Source organism: Strix uralensis, chromosome 11 (genome assembly GCF_047716275.1).
Source record: "Strix uralensis isolate ZFMK-TIS-50842 chromosome 11, bStrUra1, whole genome shotgun sequence".
Classification (NCBI taxonomy): domain Eukaryota; kingdom Metazoa; phylum Chordata; class Aves; order Strigiformes; family Strigidae; genus Strix; species Strix uralensis.
In genome coordinates, this window is record NC_133982.1 from 21,338,843 (window position 1) to 21,363,544 (window position 24,702).

The 24,702-nt window shown below is 39.4% G+C and overlaps 1 protein-coding gene across 1 annotated transcript; it reads right to left on the bottom strand.

Moving 5' to 3' along the window:
* Positions 1–1,122: 1,122 nt before the first annotated feature.
* GATM (glycine amidinotransferase) lies at positions 1,123–14,579 on the bottom strand. The gene is made up of 9 exons (XM_074880360.1): positions 14,511–14,579; positions 13,826–14,044; positions 8,128–8,323; positions 6,713–6,903; positions 5,524–5,661; positions 5,064–5,228; positions 3,179–3,242; positions 2,961–3,077; positions 1,123–1,369 (listed from the first exon to the last, which is right to left on the bottom strand). Exons 1-9 carry the CDS (start codon positions 14,577–14,579, stop codon positions 1,257–1,259), a joined length of 1,272 nt encoding a protein of 423 aa, XP_074736461.1. The 3' UTR covers positions 1,123–1,256.
* Between the last annotated feature and the right edge of the window lie 10,123 nt (positions 14,580–24,702).

The window sequence follows — 24,702 nt, forward strand, 5'->3', positions numbered from 1 at the left end:
TATGTGAGCATGTTATGCCTGACATATTTTCTGTCAAGGTGCACTGAATTGTCTGACCAAGTAGATTCTTCCACACACTGTTAAAAAACATCTATTAGTGTTACTTTCCTCCACCAGTCCATTCTGTGCAAAACAGCAGACACATACTATATGAACAATATAGTACCAGGGTTTTCTGCATTATACAAGTCCCTAAGATGTTACACATTTTACAGAGGGGAAAAAAAAAAAAAAAAATCCATGTGTATTTTGTATTTCCATCTGTATTTTACACATGTACCCATCCAGACATTTCACACTTTCTCATTTTCAGAAAGGCAACAAATTGAGAATGCAAAAAACCCACTTTATTAACATAAAAAGTACATATTCAGTAATCAATATTCAAATTCCTTCACAGCATCTGGCACATTTGATGCAGGAGGATGTATCTGCTACAGTCAGAGGAAGAAGGGATTGTGAGGTGTCACAGTTTAGGGATAGAGGAGGGATGTTGTTGGTTTTTTTTGTTTTGTGCTTTTTTTTTTAAGTTATGTAAACAGTTCAGAGTGAAACCTGTACAAGCAGAATATTAGCTATCATTTGTACACTTAAAATTTAAATAAAAACCAATTTCAGCAATACAAAAAGCAATATAAAAAAGTATTCAGTTGCATGACATGCATCAGAAGAAAATGTAGAAGGACATGACAAGTGAACATGTCTGAAAAGTTAGATCATACTGGAAATTCTCTGTAAATACCTGTATGGTTCAACATGAAAACCATTATAAAATTACTTGGTTCCATAAGAGACCTGTACAGTTGTAGCTATTTTAACTTCATTAAACACACATATATTAGAACAATAGACTGATTAAAAGGAATAAAAAAAGTTTACTCAAGTTTAACATTTCAAGCTGCCTATTTGATAGAGTAACTAGACAGAGGTAGATGTCCCATATTAGTGGTCAAGCTATTCTAGCAAGACCTTTTAGCTATCTTGTCAAGTTTTTACATTCAAAGCCAATGTGAAAAGGCTGCATAGATGAAGGATGCCTTTCAAAAAGCCAGCCAGAAAACCTGTACTGCTGATGGAAGTAGTTTCAATAATACTGCTGAAAGTGAAAAGTAAGAATAAATCATTTACCAGACCACTGTAAGGACACCACTGATCAAGCACTAGAGCTCACGCAGTCATTTTAAAAATGAAATTAATTTGTTCATTTCCTATGTTTATTTTAGAAGCTGAACCACTGCGACCTATCTGGCTCATAACTAGTCAAAATAAGATTGCAGGGTACCACGGCGGCGGATATCACATGTCCAGCAATGGAAACCACCTCCCAATGAATTGGCATGGCGAATATTCACTTTAATTGTAGAAATGCCTGCAAGAAACATACATTGCATACTTTAAAATTAAAAATCTCAAATCCACATGGTAAGCTTTGATCAGACCATTAGATAATGCTTTATCTGATCATATGGCTAGATGCAAGTACGGAAAGTATTTCCTACTCATTTGTTAAGAATTTATTTTCCCAAATTCTAGGCAGAGAACAAGCTAGGAACATAACTGGCTTGTTTATTCCAGCGATACCCTCAGGAATATACAGTGCCTGGAGCACAGCCTGTGTTTGATGTGTTATGATGTGCCAGTAATAAAAAGAAAAATTCAGTTTTTGCGGTATGTGAAGAATTAGCTGAAATTCTGCTACAATATATGACCAGGGCACGTTTACATAAATCTGTGTGAGCATTTATGGTTCAGACACTGAATGTGCTCTTTCAAGTGCCTTTCAAGAAAAGAAGCATTCAAAGTACAGAGCTCTGAGTCCCTCTTTCTCTGAAAGGGGAAAGAGGTTGTTACACTACTACCTAGGTTAAGCTTCCTCACACTTTTTTTCAGCTCTGATGTTTCAGCTGTGGCTCAGCTTATACAAAGTCCTGATAGATGGACAAGGATCAGAAGACTTTTCTGTTATGAAATTTGCCTTTTTGCTTCTTCATAATTTCAGGAGCTCAGGACCAGCTCAGTAGAATCCATCACCATCCATCAGCAAAAGTTTTGTTCCCAGTAGACCCATCTCAGTCCTAGGAACTTACTGATTTCATGAGTTTATTTAGAAATCACAGAGACTGAAGTTCAAGTGTAAAAGATATGTCATGATTAGCATTAATAGCCTATTTTAAGTACTTTCAAGCATTTATAAATCCTCAGTTCCTTGGTCATGCAGAGAATTTAAAGAACCCAAGACTGAAAAGCTAAGGTTGTATAGCCAGTCTCTAAAAGCAGATTAAAGCATTCGATTGCACGGTTCTCACCTGCAATCATCTCAGATTTGAGGGAAGCTTCAATAAGTGCTCACATCCATGGCACCAACCCTTCTTCTAGGTTCACAGTTGCTGTCTTCCACCTTTGGATCAGTCTCTCCTTGCCATCATTTTTTTCCCTTTAAAGGAGTCTTCTGCTACTGGGGAGTGTTATCTTTTACTCTACAATACAATGACCCCTCACTTCTCTTGGCTCCTTATCTACCCACCAGTCTTCCTTCTACCCTGACAACGTTTGCATCACTGTGTACTTATCCTGCAGCAATAGTCAGCTGGCTGTAGCATCAAGCAACCTGGCCACCCTCCTACTAACCAACTATGAGCCACAAGTAGATCTACCTGTACCTTTCCCTCCCAGCATGATGGAAGCAGCTGGATTAACTGCATGAGTTCAGATTTATAAGTCTATATTATTTATCTTTGCAGTGAGCGGTGCATAAGACTTTCAGATTTTATATTCAATTACAGTTCTCCTGCCACTGCATATCTAAAGGAAATCCACCCTGTCATGAGGTTACATCTCACAGAGCTGAGATTCTCCACAAGATTCTCCACTTTAAGCAAAACCTCCATTCATCCTGATATGCATAGCTGGTATTGTGATCATTTCGTTTTAAGGATATGTTGAAATATGTTATGACATACCCAGATTTTCAAACATCTTCTGAATTGATGTCTCATTGGCATCCACCATCACACGTTTCTCATCCAGCATTAGGACATTCATGGAGAGCCATTTAGAAGACATCCAAAGTGGGTGATCTAAACACAGGAGAATGAACCTTCTACTGTACCAGTGTTGCCCCATATTAATACTCTTCAGAATACTCTTGGAATTCTTAGAAAAGAAAGAGTGAATATACCGTCTGGGATGAGTGGCACTGGGGGGCGAATCACGGTCCAGCCTGCTTTCTTGAAAAGCTCAATCTGAAAGAGCAATTTTATTAGATTCTAAACAGGGTTCTTAATGTATTGCATTATGTTCTTCAACCTATGCTATATTTTCTTAGGCTACTTCAATATACATGACATCCCCTTCCCTCTGTGTGCTACTCTCACTCAAGTTCAATCTACAAACCCAGTTTTCATACAAGCATTTTTTGAAAGCCTTTTCAAACTCTGCATACTACTAGCATTTGTTTCTACTGGTTTTATACATGCTAGGTATCCTAAGGTATGTTAAAGACAAAGGGTAACACATGCAGTTTGGAGCCTGTGAAGTAAAGATGTTAGTAATGGCACAAAAGTGTTAAATTATTTATTTTTGGTATTATTTATTCCCATATGACTGTAAAAGCCATTGATATGAATTACACTGCCATTTATAGAAACAAAAATACCTCATAAAATTATGTTTGCATCAGGCTTCATAAGCAACTTAATACGCAGTTTATTTAACAAAGGGAAAAAAATAAAGGCATCCTAGGGAATAATCTGTGTCTCTAAAAATTAAACAATTAAATTAAAAGTAAGAGGATAAATTGCCTAAGGAGAACTGATTTTTCAACTTCATGGTACGAATACTTGGAAGAGCTCTTTATTTAAGTGTTACCACGAGGTGGAGCTCCCACTCTGAAAACTCGGTAACCAGCCCGGCCTGCCAGGATTTTAAAGAAAAGCCCCGTTTTACCCGCACCTCCCTCGCCCCGCCACCCATTTCCCGGTCATCCAGAACTGCCAAATCCGTTTTTATTACAGAAAGCTGCACCTATCTTCTCTATCTACAGTTTTCCATGAAAAAAGTCCCAGCACACGGGTTTAACACAAGAAGACCAAGAGCCTCCTCTTGCAAGTAGGATGATGAAAAACAGGGGAAGGGAAAAGGGGAAGAAAAGACTATGATTGTTTTAAAAATTATATTCTCACAATGGATATTACAAGAGGCAGTAACTCAATGGGACCGTTTGCATTGAAGCCACTTGCTGAGAATAGGCTAATACTGCTTTTAAGATGCTGTACACATGGTTCCATAACCTCTGCTCCACACAGCTCTATCCCACTGACTCCCAGGTGGTTGTACAGCTTCTGAAATCAAGGGCATGCTCACAAAAACCCTCAAGCACTGACAGTACAGAGACGAGCTCGTACTCTCTGGAAGGCTTTCTGATCTGATTGCACTGTTTAGCAATACTAGCTTTTTCTTAGAGTGAAGTATAGGTTTTACATACTGAACCATGTCTCTTCTCTTCAAAAAGTATTTCTTAGTTATTCAAAGCTGAATGCCTGAGCAATTACCAGCTTCCTGTCATTGGTACAGTTAGCAATGCTGAAGGAGAGGCTTCCAAAATAGGAATAAAAAGGGGGATTACTCATCTGAGCAGCAGAAAACCCTCAATATCTCCTTGGATACAATTAATATATTTAAGTAGAAGTGTTCAGAGAAGTAGTATATCCTATGTACTTGCTTTGATATTACATTATTACCAAATAGATCGCTTCCATCATATTTAAACCATATACACAGGAAGAAACACACAACACGTCCAGCCTTACAATAAGAAAGCACAAAGAGCAGTAGCAGAAAACTGGGGGAGAACAATGGTCATTCCACTGCTGCGAAAGTTCTAGAGTCAAGATGCAAATACATCTGTAAGTTCCAGAAAAACTGTGTGAGTGATACTTAAATTCAATAATTTAATATTATTCAAGTGCACACAAAAACTTGTGGATTAGCGATTATCCAGTAGGGACCTAATCCAGTTGAGGCTTTTTAAATACAAAACACTTTCCCCTCTGCTACACTCTTACCTGATAGCAGGGACGGTCTGGGTTAGAGAGCACAAGACCAGGTCCAATGATATTAAAAGTAGCATCAATGTGCATAGGGTTAGGATCCTTAAAAGATATTATATGCACTCTATAGTCTGGTGCAAGATGTCGCCTCATCCATTCAATGCCCATGTAATTTGTCACCTGAAAACAGGACAAAGTTAAGTTTCACTAGGCTAGAATATACACCGCATTCAAGTTTAGTTTGTCTAAAGTTTTATTTAAATAAATATTTAAAGCCAAAATAATAGAAGTTGGTGCCTTTAGCTAACCCCTTAGCCGCAAGAGAGTCTCATCCTGTCTATCAGACACTCTACAAATAGCAACTTCTTTTGTCAACACTCTTATCTTGATGCTGTTCAGGAATTTAAAAAGACATAAATGCAAGTACCAATCATTAAGAGAGATACCAAAACTGTTGGAAGAAACCTTTGTTTACCTGGCTCCTTTGTACGAAGATATCTCTTCCAGCTCTAATGAAGTCAGCAGCATCAAAACATGGTTCAAATTCAGTAGTTACAAATTTTCCCTGAGCAGCCAGTTTATGCCTGTCTTCAACAGAACGGATTGGATAATCCTAGTTATGGAAAAAAAAGAAGTAACAACTTTAGGTTGGAGATGGTAAAGGAAAGTTTTCAAATTTGCTACTGACGAGTGTTTTGGAATTAAGAAAATATGTTTATATTGATAGTATGTTCCTTGGAGGTGGTTTGGTTTACTTGTTACTAGAATAAAAAAAGAAAGCATAAACGTGGAAGTAAAAGGTTTTAAGTACATTCAAGAATAGGTGATAAGAGAGAACAGCTATATACCAAGAAGTTAATTGCTCTTCAGAGCCACTTTCCCTATAATATTCTGGCTTCTGGATCAAAAGTATGTATCACCAGTGGAGTTTAACTACCACTCCAACAAATCACTGCATAGTGACAGAAATACTGGTATGCAAGCTACTTCCTAACAAAGGTGGACTCCCTACTTTTTCTACATTTTAGAATGGAGAAGTACCTGCAAATTACAAGGTAGATCTTCAGGAATTTAAATAGATTTTAGAATGAAACAATGCAATTAAGAACAAGTGAGGCATAAAAAAAACCAGCACAAACAAAAACTACCGGATAAGTAGTTTCTATGCTTTAGAACAGGCTCTGGAAATTTTCTAATACTGAAAGATTACTCTAAGGTAATTTTGTTTAACAAAGACTTCTTTGCATCTTATTAATGACGTCACTGTTCCCAGAAAGTTATAATCATTCCACAAGCAGTTTTACTGTACTTATTGTAGATGCTCTTACATTTTCAGGGAATCTTAATTCTTTGAAGTAGTCTTTGTGATGTCTTTCTAGCATTCCTTCCTCTTTAGTAATGCTAAATTACAGCCAGTAATCAAAACAATTCAAAACAGACTTCAATTCAACAGACACAACTTCCTGTTCCTTATTCCCTAATTCACACACTCAGTTACAGCTACAAAGGCTACAGAATATTTGCATGCACTAGAAAAAAAACACAAATTTCCAGAGTTGTTTTGTTGTCCCCACCCCAGTTTTGTGAAACCTAATCAGGTTGAAACTATCAACAAAATTCTGTATAACTGGAACTGAAGTTCTGAAGCAAAATGAGAACAATACCTGATCATAGAGTTCATCAGCCATTGTGGGTTTGGGGGCAGTTGTCCACTTAGCACCACAGTTGAAATAATCTTTAATTATTCGTCTATATGCTCTGTACTCAAAGAATCGAGCACGCCAAGCCATAGGCGCTTCAATAATTTCATTTCCCACCACCAACAGGATGTCTCTTGGCATGGCAGCATACATACCTGAAAGGAAAAAGGCCATTAACCTATGAGGCAAATATGCTTTTCTCAGCTCTTTCAACTTATTCATTTGTCACCATCTTTTTTACCATTACTTCTATCAAAAAGAATGGCAAAAAGCATCTTTAGCAGAGTCAGGAAACCAGTGCATAATTTGAGGCCCTTACATTCTTAAGTTTTCAAAGTTACATTTTTTGTTCAAAATACATGCAAGTTTTGCTACAAAGCCTCACTCATAACAAGTTCACGGCTAGATGAAAGCCATCCACAATCTACAAGCCTTCACTTCATAATTTGGTTAATGGAAATTAACTAGAAAAATGTTTACTAATTACTCAGACATCTTTAAAAGATGGTGGTGGCTAGCAAGTTTTCCAAGAGGACCTCATTTCTTTATATGCTATCCTTTTGAAAACTAATAGCAGAGAAGAGGAATTTTATGGAACACAAAACTAGTGCGGGAAGCAGTCCCATTAGACTTCTCATTAACATCGTCTGTTCCCTAATGAATTTGAGTTCCACTAGAACAACTTAAGAACACATTTGACATGAAAGGAGTCTGGACACTACGCTTGATGCAAAGCTGCTTATGAGCCAGTGGGCTATCACTGCAAATAGCTAAAGCCATATGGTGCCATACAAGGAGGAATGTGGTCAGTAGGTAGAGAGACATTCAAATTTCCCTGACACTAGTGAAAATCCTCCTGGAAAACTGTTTCCAGTTTTCGTCTCCATAGTTTACAATGGATCCAACTCTAGGATCCAACAAAGGGCTATCAAGACAGACAGGGGGGCCTTATAGCACATGACCTGGGAGAAGTGAAGGGACCTCAGCTTATTTCATGTGGCAAGCAGGGGACAAAGCAGTAACAGCCTATAGCTACTTTCAGGGCCATTAAATATGACAGATGAACACTTCTTGGCAGTGGCAGTGACAACACAGCAAGGGAATCTGGCAACAGGTGGTGGTGTGGGAAGTTCAGGTTAGGTATTAGGAAAACGTCTTTCATCAGGAAATTCATGTAGCACTGAAGCAGGTCAGCAAATCAGGTGGCAGAATCTCCATCCCTGGAGATTTTTTCCAAGTCATAGCTACACAAAGCCATCACTGATCTCATCTAGGACTGGCAATAATCCTGCTCCAAGCAAGAAAGTAGACTAGATGACATCCAAAATGTCTCGGGCGAGCTAAACAGACAAAGCCTTCAACAACTGAAGAACATTTACCTGTAGACTCAAAATCAGGTGTTTTATATTTCACAGAGCAGTCAATTGGATCAGGCCTCTTGACAATTATACCTTCTCTTTTCAAAATATTGCACATCTCTTCAATTTCAGCAATAGCTTTTTTTAAATGGTCTTTGGGGAAGCTCTGGCCTCCAAATTTCTGATAAAATCCCCAATACTTTTCATATGTGTTGGCCTAAAACGGAAGGACAGGTAAGTGACAAAGAATAAGCATCAGTTATTTTGACAGAGTGAAATAGATGCACAAGACACAATTCTTAATGTTCAAAGTTTCTTGTTCTTCTTTCACTGATTTCCCATTGTTTTATATGTGTTATGACCCTGACACGTCATAGTGTGCCTTATATTTTGAAGAGTTGCTAAGAATTGTTAATGTTCTGCTGATTCTTCTAAAATAAAGGGGCAGGAGAGGAGGAAAAACACAAAAGGAAGGAAGAAGCATCAATGCTTCAGATAAATACTCAATTATTCCTGCTTGAGAATCCCTATCCTGCTATCACTCTGCTGTCTTTATTTTTTGTCTTTACTACTTCTATTTATACGCACCAAGGTTTCACTCAGATGTTTCACATGCATGTGTCCAGTCATTAAACTTCTGTAAGTGCAGGTGTTAGACTAGTTGTGAATAACTGATGTCTTCACAAATGCTTACATACAGTAATAAAACTATGTTTCAGCTGTATGTGCTAAGCAGGCTCATTGGACTAGCAGATAGCTTCAGTACTGCTAACAGGCTCTACATGTGGCATGATGCCAAAGAAAAAAAATCCTCTGAGGAACAGCATTAAAAAGAGAAAGCCATTCTGGAATGTGGAGAGGTAAGTACACATTTCATTCCCACTTGCAAGTTTAGTTTGACTTTTAGAAGGGATTTTCAGGATATTTCATTTCCTCATATTTTTGGATATAGATGTATCATTAGCTTATATTACTTGTTTCTACTGATGGAAATACTATTATAAATAAAGTAATAAATATTTCTAGAAGTCTCTTCAGCCATAGCCCTACAGAAAGTCTCATTATTTATCAAATCACAGATAAAAACCAAGAGACTACATTAGACTTCAGTTAGTATTTAGTGGCTAGTAGTGTCAAGCGCCCATGAAAGATTCAGTCCTCGTTACACTAGACCTGTACAAACACAGCAATAGGCTCTGCTATTTAATAAGGCTAGCACACATGTTTTTAAATGAAAACAACCTTGCGCTCATCTCCAAAATGCATACATCTGTAGTCACCTTGTTAAAACCTCACTTTGGTACTGTCACAGTGGTGACATCAGGAATTCTAAAGCCATCCCAAGTACAGGCGATATGCCTTGTTGGCTAGAAGGGGCCATACTTCAGGTACAGCAGCAGTCTAGAAAATGCAAGAGACACTAAATTCATCTGTCATGGTTGGAATAAAGCAAGTACAACACTTACAGGCTAAATCCTCTGCTCCTGAAATCCTGTGATAGTCTTCTCAAATCAAAAACTAATTCAACATAATGTCCTAGCTCTCATGATTAAGAAAATGCAGACATAAAACTAAAACAAGCAATGCTGCTGCAGTTCAGTGTACCTTTGAGTCTTCACTCAGATTTCTAACACTAACATGACAGAGGAACAAGTGCATATGGAGCCCTTCTGGAATGCCAGCAGAAGGGGTCAGGAACAGGTGAGCAAGTGGACAGGCCTTCCTTGTACCAAACAGAGCCTCGCTCATTCAGGCAGCATGAGCGACAGCAGTGGGATGCAGGAGAACCTGCCCTTCCAAACAGGAGGTTATCCCCTGACACTGCAGTCCTGACCACGTTCCGGTAAGCAATGTTCTGGACAGAAGTAATGCAGTCATGTTCCTTTTGTACTAGTACAGTCAGTGAGCCCTGAGCAGGCAAGGCCATTCATCTGAAGGCATGCCTGATCTCCTTTAACAATCCAGGCTATCCACTCTATTCTATTTCTGAATATTTGCCCTCGTCCTAGAGAGGTAAGCCAGAAGGAAGAGAAAATTCAACCTTTTAGACATCCTTAACATTTACATAGAGAACCCAGGCAAAGGTCTCAACATGGCCATCGTGCTCCTCCAGTACTGAAGCTTCTCTCCCATCCTTCATGAAGGAATTTATTCTTTTTCTCTAAGTGAGGTCTTGGGTAATTTGATCACCTCAGACTCGCCAGCTGTTCAGAAGTCACATGCAGATCACATGAAGTGCCTAACATTCCTATGGAAACCTGTTCTGCTAATGAGACAAATTCCTCCTAAGGAGTAAAGCTGGTTATTTTCAGAGCCACCCATGATGTATTTGAATATCATTAATTGCTAGGAGGTGCAGCTCCCCTCTTCACTAGGTGTCCTCTAGTATTGCTCTTTTTCAAACCTGTGAAATGACACTTGTGCTGCACTAATATGATGGCATAATCTTAAAGTTATGACACAGTAAGGGTTAATACCATTCATACCCCCCGCCTTCTGAATAACTGGGAAAAGGATATATGACTGGGGCATCCATTTCATACCAATTCAGAGTTGAGATTTCAGGCCCCTTTGATCATATACATACAACTCATTTCAGACTGTTCAAAAAGTACCATGTCCAGGACACAGGAAAGAGCTGTAAATAGTCTCATCAACAGACCTTATAACCTCCTGTCTGAGAGTACCTGAGAAACTGTAGCAGCATTTAAGAAGAACTCTTTCTTTTCAGAAAGAAATTTAAGAGTGCGCTTTAAGGAAAAGATTGTCTTTAAGAAACAGCAGAATTACTCCCTGTAGTTGCTATATACTTCAAACATTTGTTGTGGAAAATAATTAACATGATCAATGCTAACACTCAAGATGTTCCTTAAAGCTAGTAATGACAGTTATTAAATTTAGTACACTGAAACAGAAATTCAGATTAAAATGCTTTTTGCCTAATTCAGTAGTAAACACCCCTCCCCCAGCTTCTCACTCAAGATATAATGATCTGTGGTAATAACACCTCTTCACCAAAAATGCATTATTATTCACAAAATATACTGATAAAAAATGCAGCACTACAAAGCTATAAAGCTCAACTGTTTGGCTGTCAACTGCTTCAGAAGAATACATCTGAAGTGTGATATTTTCGATCAAAGTGCTAACTCAAAAAAGGGCATCTTCCTAATTAATGTAGTTGTTAAGCTCTTAGTTAAGATTTCCCATTTTTCCCGGTAGTGTATTTACCTCTATATAACCTACATAGCCCATTTCAAGTTCCCAAAAGGATATGCAATAAAGTGACAGCTCATTAATATTCATCGGATATGTAGGACTCCCTATTCAGTTCCTTCCTTCCTCCTTCTTATGCCAAGCACATCATTCCCACATCACGGCAAAAAGACTTGTGTATACCAAAATCACATCTCAAAGTACAAAAGAGTGCTGAATGCAGCCATACTTCCCACACTTAAATATTTTGCAAATATGCATAAAATCTTAAAACACAACCTAGAACTATCTCAAAGCAAGTATTTGCCAAACTGTTATAATTTGTGACGTGTTTTTAAAAGCGTCTCAGGTCCAAAGCCTCAATTTTTCCTTATACAACTCAAATTTGCTAGTTTAAAACTTCAGGTTTTAAAACCTGCGACCCTCATTCATACTTGTCAGAAGTTATGTGATACACATTAACCCTAGTATTGCTACTTACAGGGACAGTAACAGGGATTTCTGGCTATTCTATTACACTGGAGCACCACACACATACATGCCTTACCCTTCAGCCACATGGAGATTTGAACAATAACTGAATCTATTAGTATCGCTCAGTATTGGCAAGGTAGGATTTGGACTATTGTTTGAATTCTTCAGCAACACCCCCAGGTAAAGTTGCTGTTGAAGTTCCTACAGCCAAATTTAAGACAGAAGCAGAGAAAACCAGAGGAAACCACATCTCAGCTGGCACACTCTATTACTATTACCGGTTGTGGCCAATGTATCTTTTAGACTTAGTTTACATAAAGCAAAGCTAAAGCTCGCTTTAACCCCAAGTTGTAGGTATTTGAATTGCAGAGATAATCCTATACTTTGACATTCCTCATTGAGTTTTTGATATTGCATGTAACAGAAGGTGAAGTTCCGACCCTGTTTGGTAAGTTATGGCTTAATAGGCATATCTTAATAGAACCAGGCTAGCTGTATAGCATGTCACACTTCAGCAAGTTAAGACATTTGAAAAGAGTATTTTTTCTGACATTAAAGCAAGCCCTTGGCCACTACTTCAGAATAGAACTTTGCTTCATTTAACGTTAGAATGTGAGAGTTAGACATGTGTTTCTTCCTTACTCTTTCTGTACATTCATTACAGCAGTTTTAAGTACATAAATGCACATACATACACTTGTATATTAGAAATGCCAATCCTCATTTGCTGCTTTTTCTGAAGCTGCTAGAATATCTTTGGATTGTCTGAAACAGGATTCCAGAGGTCGGTAACTGAGCTTCAGCTTTCAAGGAGTAAATACAAGTCATAATTAAGTCAGTGGTAAAGTTTTCATTGCACTCACTGGGGCCAAGATATCATCTCAAATGTCCCAATGTAAGTCAAATGATGACTCTTCTATCTGGGGATTAGAACTACCAAACTGCAGTAATTCAGTCACACTCCTTCAACCTCTTTTGCCCAAACTCATAGCCCAGATTCTAAAGAAAAATATACAAACGTAAAAGGAGCTAGGGGAAGAGAAGTCTTCTCCATAAGCAACATCCCAAACTTCCTCTAAACTACCATTTCCAGCAGTTTAAACATATTTTCAGTATCTTTGTTTACCATTCCTTCAACCTCAGATCAGAATTCCCTTTGTTTTTTTAATCGAGGTCTTCTGGTCAACTTTATCAAGATTTTACTATTTTACTAAAGTCTCTTCAGAAGAAGTAGTATTCCACCTCATTTTGCTGTGCTAGCCATGGATTATGTGCTGCCTTGGAGGTAGTACTGTCCTGTGACACTAGGAGCGAACAAGATCATCCCCACGAATGCAGGTAACAACACATACTTGATAACTTTAAAGTCCAGGTAAAGTACAAAATAATAATCTGCAGCAAGCCCATTGTTTGAGTGGTCCTGTTCTAAAATACAGCATTTCAGAGAAGAAAGAAACGTGGATTTATTTAGGTTGCTGGGGTAGTTTTAGACACAGAAAAACCCTGAAAAACAGAGGAGTATGTATTTCCATACAATACTTACCGTAGCACATAAGAGTTGTGGTGAGCTATTTAAGAGCCATTTAAACAGAATGGTCCTGCTAGTCTACAGCTATAGAACTCAATCTTTCTCAGACTATTAAGTAGAAAACTACACTTTTTTTCAAGTGCTAACCCTACTTAGTTTTGAGCCCAAATAAACTTTTCATCAGTCCTACCAACTCTCTCAAAAGCTACAATGTGCACTTCGACAGCATCAGGGCTATATTACTAGAGCAGACTGCACTTCTTGGAGATTCTCTCTACTACTGACTTCCGTTAAAACAGCTAATTCAGTTGAAAGTGGAAAGAAAAAGCATATCCCCCATCAACATGGCTATACTGTAAAGTTTAACAGATGTAAACAACTACTTTGAATGAAGATACCTCAAGAGTAAACACCACACCTTGTGCACTGTAAAGCTTAAGCAAATTGTATATACGAAAACCGCCTTATTTCCTATTTAAGGTTGGTTTTTTTATTGTTTACCTTAACCTCCACAGAAAAAGGCGGGACACAAGCATTTTCAGCTCTTCCCACAATGACCTCTTCCAGTGGGTCCCATTCATTGTATGAGCAAACAGGACAGTCCTTAGGCACAGGGCTAGTAGCCTTGTTGTCAACAGCAGCACAGGTGTTCTGGGAGGCTGTAGCTGCCTGGGTGCTCTGGAAAGATCGCTGCACCCATCCTGTAAAGCCTCTTCCAAGCTTAAAATAAAAATAAGAATGAAAATTATGTTTCCCTTACAAAAGGCAGGAAGCAATGGTTCAGTCCACAAGCGCCCTACACCGTAATCCCAAAGCAATGTTCTTTTTTTTGAGCATTAACAGAAACACACTGTTTGTTACAGCCATTCTAATTTATTCACAGCCTACTTCAGACACTTAAAGGACAATCCGCCTTTCAAACCGCCCGCAGTGCGGCAGGGAAGCGACACAGGACCACGGCACTGAGGGGAGCGGCTGCAGTCCCTGAGCTCTGCGCCGCTGAGCTGGGAGATGCGCGGGCCGGCCTCGCTCGGAGCAGCCGGCAGCCGTCCCGCGCCCGCGCGCAGCACCCCCCGCACCCGCCGGCGCGGAGGGGCCGCGGAGGGGCCGCGCGGCGCCTCCTCCTGACAGAGCATCCTCAACCCCAGCCCCCCGGGCCCGGCGGCCGGATCTGCGCGGCACCAACCCGCGAGCCGATGAAATGCGCCGCTTCGGCTCCCCGGCTCCCCCCGCGTAAGCACCGCACTCGCAGCATCTCTGCTGGCAGGACAGCGCACGGCAGGACAGCTCCGCGCCGCTCCGCCACCACCGGCAGCGACACCGCGCCCGGGCCCCCGCCCGCCGCCTTTATAGCGGCCGCCACGCCCTCCCGCCCCCCCCCCCCCTGCACCGCCCATTGGCCTCGGCGGGGCGCGGAGGGGCGCGGAGCCCGTGCGCTGCCCCGGCGGCGGGGGCCCGCCCGGTGGCGCGGAAGCCCCGCGCAGACGGGCCAGGGTTGGCTCGGCGCCGCCCGCTAGTCGGGAGGAACGAACAGCTGGAGCGATCGCGCCCAGGCCCAGGCCCAGGCCCAGGTAGGCGCGGTCCGGCTGGATGAGCCAATCTCCAAAACTGACAGACGGCTTCTCTCAACACACCTGGATTTCATTTCCACAAATGGCTCTTTAGCAGCAATTCGAAGATTTCCAGTCAGGCGTAAAATTCTTCTCTAACAAGTGTACTGAAGTGCATCATTCAGTTCTTTTTAGTCCTCAAATACGCATGTTCTTCATTAAACCTTCATTAAACAAAATATGTTTTCATAATATTTCATTAAAAAAATATTTTACCAAAAGTTCCAATAACTCATATGTTAAGAATTCAGATTTTTAGACTACAACCCAAAGACTTTGTGATTCACCTAAAAATACTGTAACTCTTTAATGACTTAAGGGGTGTTTCAAGAATATCCCAAACAATTTCAAATTCTGGCTTCTCGAAATGCATATTGTGATATGATGAAAAGTCATTTTAAAACGAAAACCTACAATGCTTAGCTCCTAGTAGATCTATACTTACTTTCCCCTGCAGAATCTCTCCATGATAAAATCAACAGAAGTACCTTCAACAGAACTGTTCTATCTCAACAGAACTGCAGTCCACAACAAGAAATGTGTTTGCTACCGGTTCTACTCATATTTAGTATATCCCCCTTAGCCTGACACATTATTCTGCATTTTCTCAACTTTGCATACAAGTTCAGTGATAAATCATTCGATTTTGCTCTACAAAAGTAAAAAGCAGATACAGCAAAAATTAGTTTTCCCTGAGTTATTCTGTTTAAAGTTGTAAAAACCAGCACCTTTCTTTCAACCATTACATTTTTGGTTCTGCCCTTATCACCCGCGCAGTGCCTAGCATTTCTGCAGCCTTGTTCAGTACTCCTTCAGCCTCTGCTGGTGGGGCATGGCTGTGAACAGACAGGACACTTAACATTGCTTCTAGACCTAAGAGTGTGGATAGTGCTAGTGAACCCAGCAGACGTATCTATAGCAGGAAGAAGGGAAACATCACTAGTATATATACTAAAACATAAGCTATGGTCTTAGAATACAGCAAATCAGCCACAGTTCTAACACGCCTTAGATATATGAGTAAGCAAGTTTTATTCTACTGGGTAATTAATCATTCAGCAGTTTGCCTTTTTGGCACAGGTAAACACTACACCTTCCTAGGAGAAACAGGACAGTGCGAGTTCTCTCTTCACAAATTTACATACTTCTCAGAGAAAAGTTAATTATTTTAGTTGGTATGATATCAAGCATGCTTTGCCCTATTAAATATGACTGCAGATATAACTCTTAGTTTGTTAGGACTCATTTGTAACATAATTGCCTCAAACACTATTTTTGTATCAAACAGGATACAAGGATATTTTTCTAGCTTCAAAAAGGAATTTTCTTGATGCTACTTAATTCCTAGTTACCAATTTTTGTAATCTATTTAATTAAAAAAACCCCTAAATTTATGCTAGTTCTGCTCAAATGCTTGTTATTTGATTCAGTCGATTTTGCTAAGGTCACTCTACTCACATTGACCTTCTAAAAAAATTAATGATTGGCTTGTGGCTAAATCCAAAGGTCTTGCTTCTTTTTCTGTCCTTTCTGACTTATCAGCTAGTTTTGGACCTTTGGATCACTCTTTATCAACTCAGTTTACATAGTTTTTCTGACTCTGCACAATACTTCTTTTCCTACTTACTACCTGAGTTTGATGCTTTATAGGGTCCCTAAAAGTGTCCACGCCATCACTGCAATGAGCTTTGTGCTGAATGCTCTACCATTTCTTTTTTATTTTTCTGCTGGACAGCGTTATTCCTGCTCACATTTTTTTCAGTGAAAACATTCTTTCCCATATCTCAAAGGTCTGTTTCTTCTTTTCTTAGGGGTAGTTCCTCCTGGACATAAGCCAATCTTCATTTAAGTACAACCGAAGCAGAAATTCTTTCCTTTTCCTAACTGGCACATTTATGGTCTGACCTTGAAACCTTTACTCATAGTAAATAGCATTTTTCTCCCAGCCGTCACTGAGTACCAGTCATTTGACTCCCAGACTGCCCTCACGTGGGCCTTGATACCTGCAATGCTATCAGTGCACTGCCCATGTAAAATGCACTCTCGTGGGATCCCTACACCTCTTTCACCACTTGACCATCTTCTGGGTCACTTGAAAAAAAACTCATTTGTCTCCTTAAAGCAGTCACTTGCTTATATTTCTCTGCTTACATCTTTTTATTCCTTAACACCCAATACAGACTTCATATAGTTCACATTTATGGTGTATGGAAGTGTCTGTCATTCCTCACAGTTCTTTCTTTGGCATCAAAATGACAGTTCTCTTGCTTTTTGTGTACTACATAGCTCTTTTATCTTCTTCTTCCTCTTCTACAAGAAGGGTTTGATCTACCAATGTACGTTTCAACACTGACATAAATCACGGAGCACACCACCAGTAATGATTATGCAAATGTAAATAAAGCCAGGTTCATTCATTCAAATACAAGAAAGTTACTTAAACATGGTTGACTAAGCAGGTGCTGAGCTTTTTGGATCAAAAATCTTATTGTAAAGAATACGTCACTAATGTTATTGCACACAACTGCACCTTGAAAGCTCAGGTCACTACCCAAAAGCATGCCAATTATTTTCAAAATGATGTGCTGATCTGTTAAAGGTATTTTCTTACACTGCAAACCTCACCTCAGTATGGAATTTTAACTTGAAACAGGAACAGAAGCTTCACATTGCTATTGCTGAGATCTGGCCTATAAACTAGCAAATTGTTCTTTTTTTTTTTTTAAATGGGGCTCTATGCATTTTTTTGTAATATTCTATCCATTATTTTTGAATGCTGTAAGGTGCCTTGCAGGCCTGCATAAAACCATCTGGTTCTGATAATTAGGTAATCCATTTAAAGCAATGTAATTCCAGTTAACAAAGAACAATGTTTTGGCCCAGCGGCATTAGAGAATAAGACATCAAGAAGTAAAATTATAGTTTAAAACCACAGAATTAGAAAAAGCAGCAGGAGATACGCAGTAGAGAGAAGTTATCCTTGGCAACAAGACCAGTGTTAGTGAAGATCAAAGTATAAACTCAGCTATGTTTTAGGACAGTATTTAGTCTCAGCCTCACATATCTTTTTCTCTAACACATCTATTAGAGAAACAGAAGTCTCAAGGGATTATACTACTGTTTAAATGTGCATTTCCATCTGTCCAGGAATTGAGGTCCTGCCTTTCAGAGCATACATGTTTAGATTGGTAATGTGGTACAGCAACATGCCTGAAGCACTAGAGGGACATGATGTTTAAGGTTAAGGAACAGCTTACCTTTTCTTACCAGTATTTCTGCTGTATTACTGATTAAAACGATTTGGTGTAAGATACCTGGTGTGAGCTGGTCTTAACATTTACACATATTCAACAGTTTTAACGATAAGTTTTTAACTTTACTTCTACTTTACTCACAGAAACTTACTCTGTTCAACAATACAAATGTGAGAGACTTCAGTTCCTTCTAGTGCTTTGTCAAGGATACTGCTTGCTAAATTCCAACAGACTACACCCACAAGAAGAGAATTTGGCACAGCAAATCTTATCTGTTAGCTATCAGGAACAACATAGAAGAATCCAGTATGCTTCTTAGAAAGCAAGTTTCAAACTTCCTGAAGTTCAGAAGTCTGGACTGTTCCAGTTGGGAAAAATAAATGCACCTCAAGATATTAAGATGACTTCTTTTTTCTCCTTTAAGTTCATAATTTTGTAGCCAACTCTGAACTCTAAAAACTGTCAAAGTATGTTGTTGCACATAATGAAAACAATTTCTTTAAAGTATTTAACTTTAACTTGTGACCTATAATAAGAGCCGAAAATCAATGTATTATTTTCAAAGTCCTCTGAAAGATACTTCAATTTTAATTAAATAATATAAATCTTGCTTAAATCTTGACATTCAAAAGAAAGATATAATTAGATTTAACCCCTTATCCAACCAAACAAGCTACAGATGTAAAACGGCAGGAAGTTTTTCCTCCCTAATGCCAGCTTCACCAAACCCGATTTAATCTTTAAACCTGCTGACAAACTCTACATGGCTTCTGCCTATTTTTATTTTTTATCGTTATTGAAGGACAAATCCTGTAGTTTTCCCCAAATGCCAATTCTGGGTACTTCTTGGAAGATTTTCTGTTCTTCCTTGGCAGGACATCTTCACTGTGTGGCATGCTGAAGTGCCAAATTCTCCATCAGACTGAATGCAATCTGTTACATCAGAGTTTTGACTACAGAATGAAACATTTACTCCTATGAGTACAAGAACTAAGTAAAACTGATTTCCTTTTTGTGTAATTCATATGGTAAATGATAAATCATAATCATAAACTGGATGGTATTTACCATAATCAAAGACCAGAATTTAAAAGGAATCTTCACTTTGTGCATACACTGACACCTAACAGCTCTGCAACCTTCTGCTAGTTGGGGCACTTAAGGGGTCTTTTTATTCCTATCCAGCTAGCTATTATCACAAAACTTGTAGGAACTTAATACCATTGAGACCTATGACCCTTTCTCAAATTTGTCTGAAAGCAGCCAACAGGTTCAAATTTCAGGGCGGGGAAGGAGAGAACAGACAGACGTATATGCACATACACAACCCACAGTCATATAACCTTATGTTCTTAGGAATAAGCAAGACTAAAACCTTCCTTGTCTTTAAGAAATCAAAAGATGAAAAAAATTCTCCTGTTTGAAAGCAGATTACTTATGTAGATATTTTCTATATGAAACTTAGGTAGCAATAGATCAAAATTTTGTAAGATTGTTAGCACACTGGTATGATTAAATTCTTAGTGTATTATTTTATTTATGCAAACATTGCTTTTCATATCTTTCTGTTAAAACGTCTTTAAAATTTCATTGCAAAATGCAATCAAATCACATATACAATCAAAATGTGTTTCAACATAACGTAATTCAAAAGAACATATCAATATTAATATGTATTGCACTAAATTTCAAGTATTTCTGATAATTTAACTCCTTTTTTGGGAACCAGGTAACTGGAATACTAGAAGGATGTAGAGAAAGACAGTTGTGTATCCCTACCCAAAACAAGGCTCAGTAATTGAGCAAAGGAAACAGTACAGGTAGTGTAAGGGCAGGACGCTGGCTGGCAAGGAGATAGAAGCTGCAACTGAAACAGCAAACACAATGCCAGAGCTCTGGTGAGATATCATAAGACAAAGCTTTTGGCTTAAGTAGTCAAAAAAAAAGTTTGGAACTTTCAGCAAATAAAATAGTTCTTGTTGACCGAATCCACCTGGTTTCAGGAAGACAGGACTTTCCACTGTTCTGGCTACTTGCAAATCATGTTACATCACAGAAATGACTGATTTAATAATGAGTTCCTTTTCCTAACAGAGCTTGCAGAAATCCACATTCTGACCAGCTACACTGCATGTGCACGTGAACATGAGTACCAACATGCATATAAATATCTGTTTTAATTTTAGATGTCATGTTTCTATTATAGAAAGGTGACAGAGCTGAAGAAAGTTCTATGAAGGCAAAGGATTTGGTGATCGTAATCCATGACATTTTACACTCTGTCATTTCCAGAGGCAGTGCAGTGCTGACTACTGAAAAACACAGGAGGTTCATGCAGCAAAAGGCACATCACTTGGTGGGATAGATTTCATTCAGACCAGTATTTCCATGTATACAGTAACATGATCTGCCAACATTTTCTAGGGTCAGTACTGTGACAATACTTTCTCTGAGGGCTGCCAAGTGAACTTCATGGCTCTAGGACATTTGAAATCTCTTGAATCTCAAATACATGGTCTTGCAACATAGCCTGTTGTATATTAGCGCTTAAAATTTGAAAACTGCTCCACATCTTTCTTGAAGAATGTTTATAGAAACTATTAATATAACTTTGCTGTGCCTCTGAAGTAACAACTGCATCCAGTTTCTCTTCTCACTCCCACTGGAGTTAAAATTGCAGTCGTATCACATTATACATCTGCACAACAGTTTCAAAAATTCAGGTTCCTTTAACCACTATGTGAGTGATAACTGGAAGTAATCTACTGGCCTCCTAACGTGAAGGGGGTTTGCGTGATTTCTGTGGCAATACTTAGCATTTGTTCCACTTGTTTTCTTTCTTGGAAGAGACAGGAAGCCTTGGCTCTCCAACAACCTCTTATCCATCCCAAGCTTCCAGGAGAGGATGGCCCAATGCACCAAAGTTATTAGACCTCTATTTACTTTAGGGAGAACACTACAAAAAACAGCTTTCCTCTGCTTCTCCTTTCTACACCGAATCACAGAATGCCTTGAAGAGACTCCCTGACAACAGGAATAAGCTACAGAACCTCAGTCACTCTGTGCAGTTTCTTGAGCTTTTGAATATTCCCTTTGACAGACAAGCAATTACTCAGTTACTATTTTCTAGCATATGCATGGTTTATTCATGTGAAAGAGGTTGGAGTACCCTTAAACTAAACTAGATGGCAGATCTTGTCTGTTCAGTTTGCTACTGCTCAGTAAATAAGGCTGTGAGGATAAAGCCTCACTTTTCCTCCCTCCCTTTTTCTAAGAAAACACAGTTCTTTGATAAGCATATTCCATCACTTGATGCTCTTGTTGGCAGCATCTCTGAATGTTGCTCATACTGTAACGCCTCTGAAAATTTTGATGGCCTGCCTTGATGGTAGAATAGTAACAAATTATACAAGTAGGGTTTGATTTGAGTGGCTCCATCAGAGGATTTCATAAATTCATTGCAAGTTTTGTGCTGAATCTGATTCAAGCCTAAAGCTAGTGGTTAAAAACCAACACTGGCTTTGGACACATGGATGTAATTTACTCTTCCATCACAAATGAAAAAAAATGGCCAAGTCAAAATTTGGTGAAAAGGAGTAATTTTAAATTCTCCTGAGGTCAAGGCTCAGCTAAACTTTCTGCTTAATCCTTACCCTTTCATCTCCCCTTGGCCACTTCAGTTCTTGACAGATAACAAGCCCTCAGCAGAGAGGAGAGAGCAAGTAGCTTGCTTGCAATGACTGGGATACCTGTACTAACCTAACTATCTGAACTCTGAACTAACTTCTGCTGGCATAGCTCTGGAATGAGTTTGGCTGTGTATCTGTAAGGAACTAACAGAATTCAAAATCTATTTATGGGATGGAAACATTTTCTCAACCCTGTGAAAGAGAATTGAGCCAGGCTCCCTTCGGAGTTTCTGTATTAGGAGATGGAATAAGTCCTGAGCTTTGACAGCTCCCTTCCCTGATCTTGAAGAGCACATCTGTTCTGATGAATCCCAACCATGTCCATCCAGGGAAGATGAGGATGGGCTCAGTGCCAAGTATCTAGTTATCATCTAACACCAGGAATCTCTCACATGTTGCTGTAGAATATTACAATTTTGTTCCTAGAATTTCATTCCAGTTGCTTCTAACATCTCTGCAACAGAAAGATGAGTCTCACTACAATTCAGACAGCTTCACCTAGTATTTCTTTAGCCAGTCATAAATAAGCAGAGAGATAAGTCTAAGTTCACCACTCAGTACAAAGTAGTTTAAGATTTTTAACTTCAATAGCCTAGAAACAAACACGGTATTCTAAGGCGATTTGGTGTGCAGTTTTCTAGCAAAACAAGTTATTCGTTGCAAAATGCCAATTTCTTGAAAGGTTTCACTAAGAGGTTTTAGATCCAATAAACAGAGGTAGAACAGATGAAAGGTTCCCTTTCCTTCTTCCACTTTCTGCTCCAGTTTTCCACACGTGCTGCTGGGAAGACAGACACTCAGTCTGCTGTGAGTGCTAAATGTCCACTACAAGCCTTATGGCTTTGCACCAAAACAGTTAAATCTCCAGCTAGTGCTACCAGAGGCTTTTGAAGACCAGGTCCCCTCTCAAGGTACCATATATGCTTCTAACCAGTGGGCTAAAGTCCTAAGTCATGATACGCAGGCTGGAGTAGCTAAGATCCATAGTTATTAACTGCATACATAGTAATAGTATTGTCATTTCATCCTACCCTACTAACACACCTCTCATCTTCTGTGGACTGTAGCAGATCTCCTGTATGGCTACAGTATTAGATATCTATATGGGCAGCATACAAATCTGGACTATCTATATGGTTTTATCTAACGAGTCATGGCATGTTTTTTCACAGCCAGATTGCACCTTTTTTATCTTTTAAAAGCAATAGCATTAATATAAAGCAATGTAAAAGAGCTTGTGATAGAGTGCAACAAAGTAAAGGCACCCTGTAACATCTAGATTTCTTGCTTTTTGGAGGGACCTGGGTAATCCATTAGACAAAACTTTACTGGAAATTCCAGGGTCACAGGAGCGGTTCACTCACTCTGCGTGAGACTTTTTTTGGAGGTTGGTGATTGCAAAATATTTCGGTGAGCAGAGGTGTCAAATCCGCTGCAGATTGGTTCAGCAAGTCAGCTCACCTAGCTGACCTACTAGAAATCCTGACGCATTACAAATTTGTACACATCATCCCTCGGAAGTGGGGAGAGATCTGGAAAAATACCAATAAACTGCTGATGCTAGCACAGTTTAAGTGGTGCCAGAGCATGTATTTCACTGACCTTCATCTCCTGAACCTCTGCCAGACAGGGAGGACAAAAATGGAATGGCTTGAACTCTGCCATGAGTAGGTTCAGTGATCTATCTCTCCATAGACTATGAACTTGGTTCTTACATTTACAAAAAGTATATTGCCTGGTTAATAGACACCTTGCACCCCTTCCCGAGTGGGAAGGGAACAGAAGAAGAATTTGAGATGTAGCATGTAGTGAAGGGAGATCAAGCTGTTGCTTATTATCTTCTCACTCCTTCCTTTGCATTAGTCCTAATATTGGTACTCATAGGACTTCTTGATGAGCCAGTTCTGCTCAGTGAGTCAGCAGAGAACTCACCCAGCAAAACGCAGTTTTCTGCTGGCTTAGTGAGCTTAGTGACACAGAAGTGTCAGAAGAGCACCAGAACTGGAGCAAGGGAGGCAGTGGAGCTAGAAGGCCACATAAGGAGGAGAGGGAAACACAGTCATCCCTTTTGGCAGCACCAACTAATTAGATCAGGTCAACCTGTCTCATTTGATTACAACCTGATTGTGATAATACTGCAAATAAACCTTTAATAGCAACTGTAGTAGCTGTGAATTTGAAAATGGGACAGAAAGGCATTTGAAACTGGAAACTGAAGATTAAAGACTTCAGTTTAGCAATCCTGAAAAACACCCACTTTCAGTGGGAAGGCTCAGGTGAAACAGGTAAGAAGAGAACAAACCCAGCTGACCTGTTACACAGGTTCACTGAAGCCATAAGTCATCTACTCTGAATCCCATCTCTCCGCCATCCATCCGTAATTAGATAAGTGTTATTAGTGTGTGATTATTGCCACTTGAGCTAGCCAGAATGGAGCATGTTGTCTTGTGCCATTACAGTGAGGTCTCCCATCAAACCATAAAAAAAATAGAAAACAGAAGAAAAAGAGAGGAGGCTGTCTACACAGAAAATGCTGCAGCCTGGAGCATCCTATGGTTAATCAGCATAAGGAGTGCTGGGCTTTCCCATGCTCCGCGTCCACGTACCTTCCCCTTAACTAACAGTACCGTGAGCTTGAATGCCAATTTAATACAAACTTCCAGTTTCTTGTTACCCTCTGGTGACATCTCGTGGATCAAAGCAAGATATCCTTGCCTGCTGGCAAACCCTGCAAAGCCTCGAGTGTCTGCACCTTCGGAGTGGAAGTCTCTTCCCCGAGTCTAAGGAGCATCCGACAAGGTTTAACTTTTCTTTATTTTTTCCTT

What these genes read in the sequence shown, in the direction of transcription:
- GATM (XM_074880360.1), bottom strand. Translation starts at nt 14,579, where the DNA reads ATGCTGCGAGTGCGGTGCTTACGCGGGGGGAGCCGGGGAGCCGAAGCG. An exon ending in CGCATTTCATCGGCTCGCGG is followed by an intron (nt 14,045 to 14,510) that starts GTTGGTGCCGCG and finishes TTTTATTTTAAG; the next exon opens with CTTGGAAGAGGCTTTACAGG. An exon ending in AGTGCCACTCATCCCAGACG is followed by an intron (nt 3,078 to 3,178) that starts GTATATTCACTC and finishes TCCTGTGTTTAG; the next exon opens with ATCACCCACTTTGGATGTCT.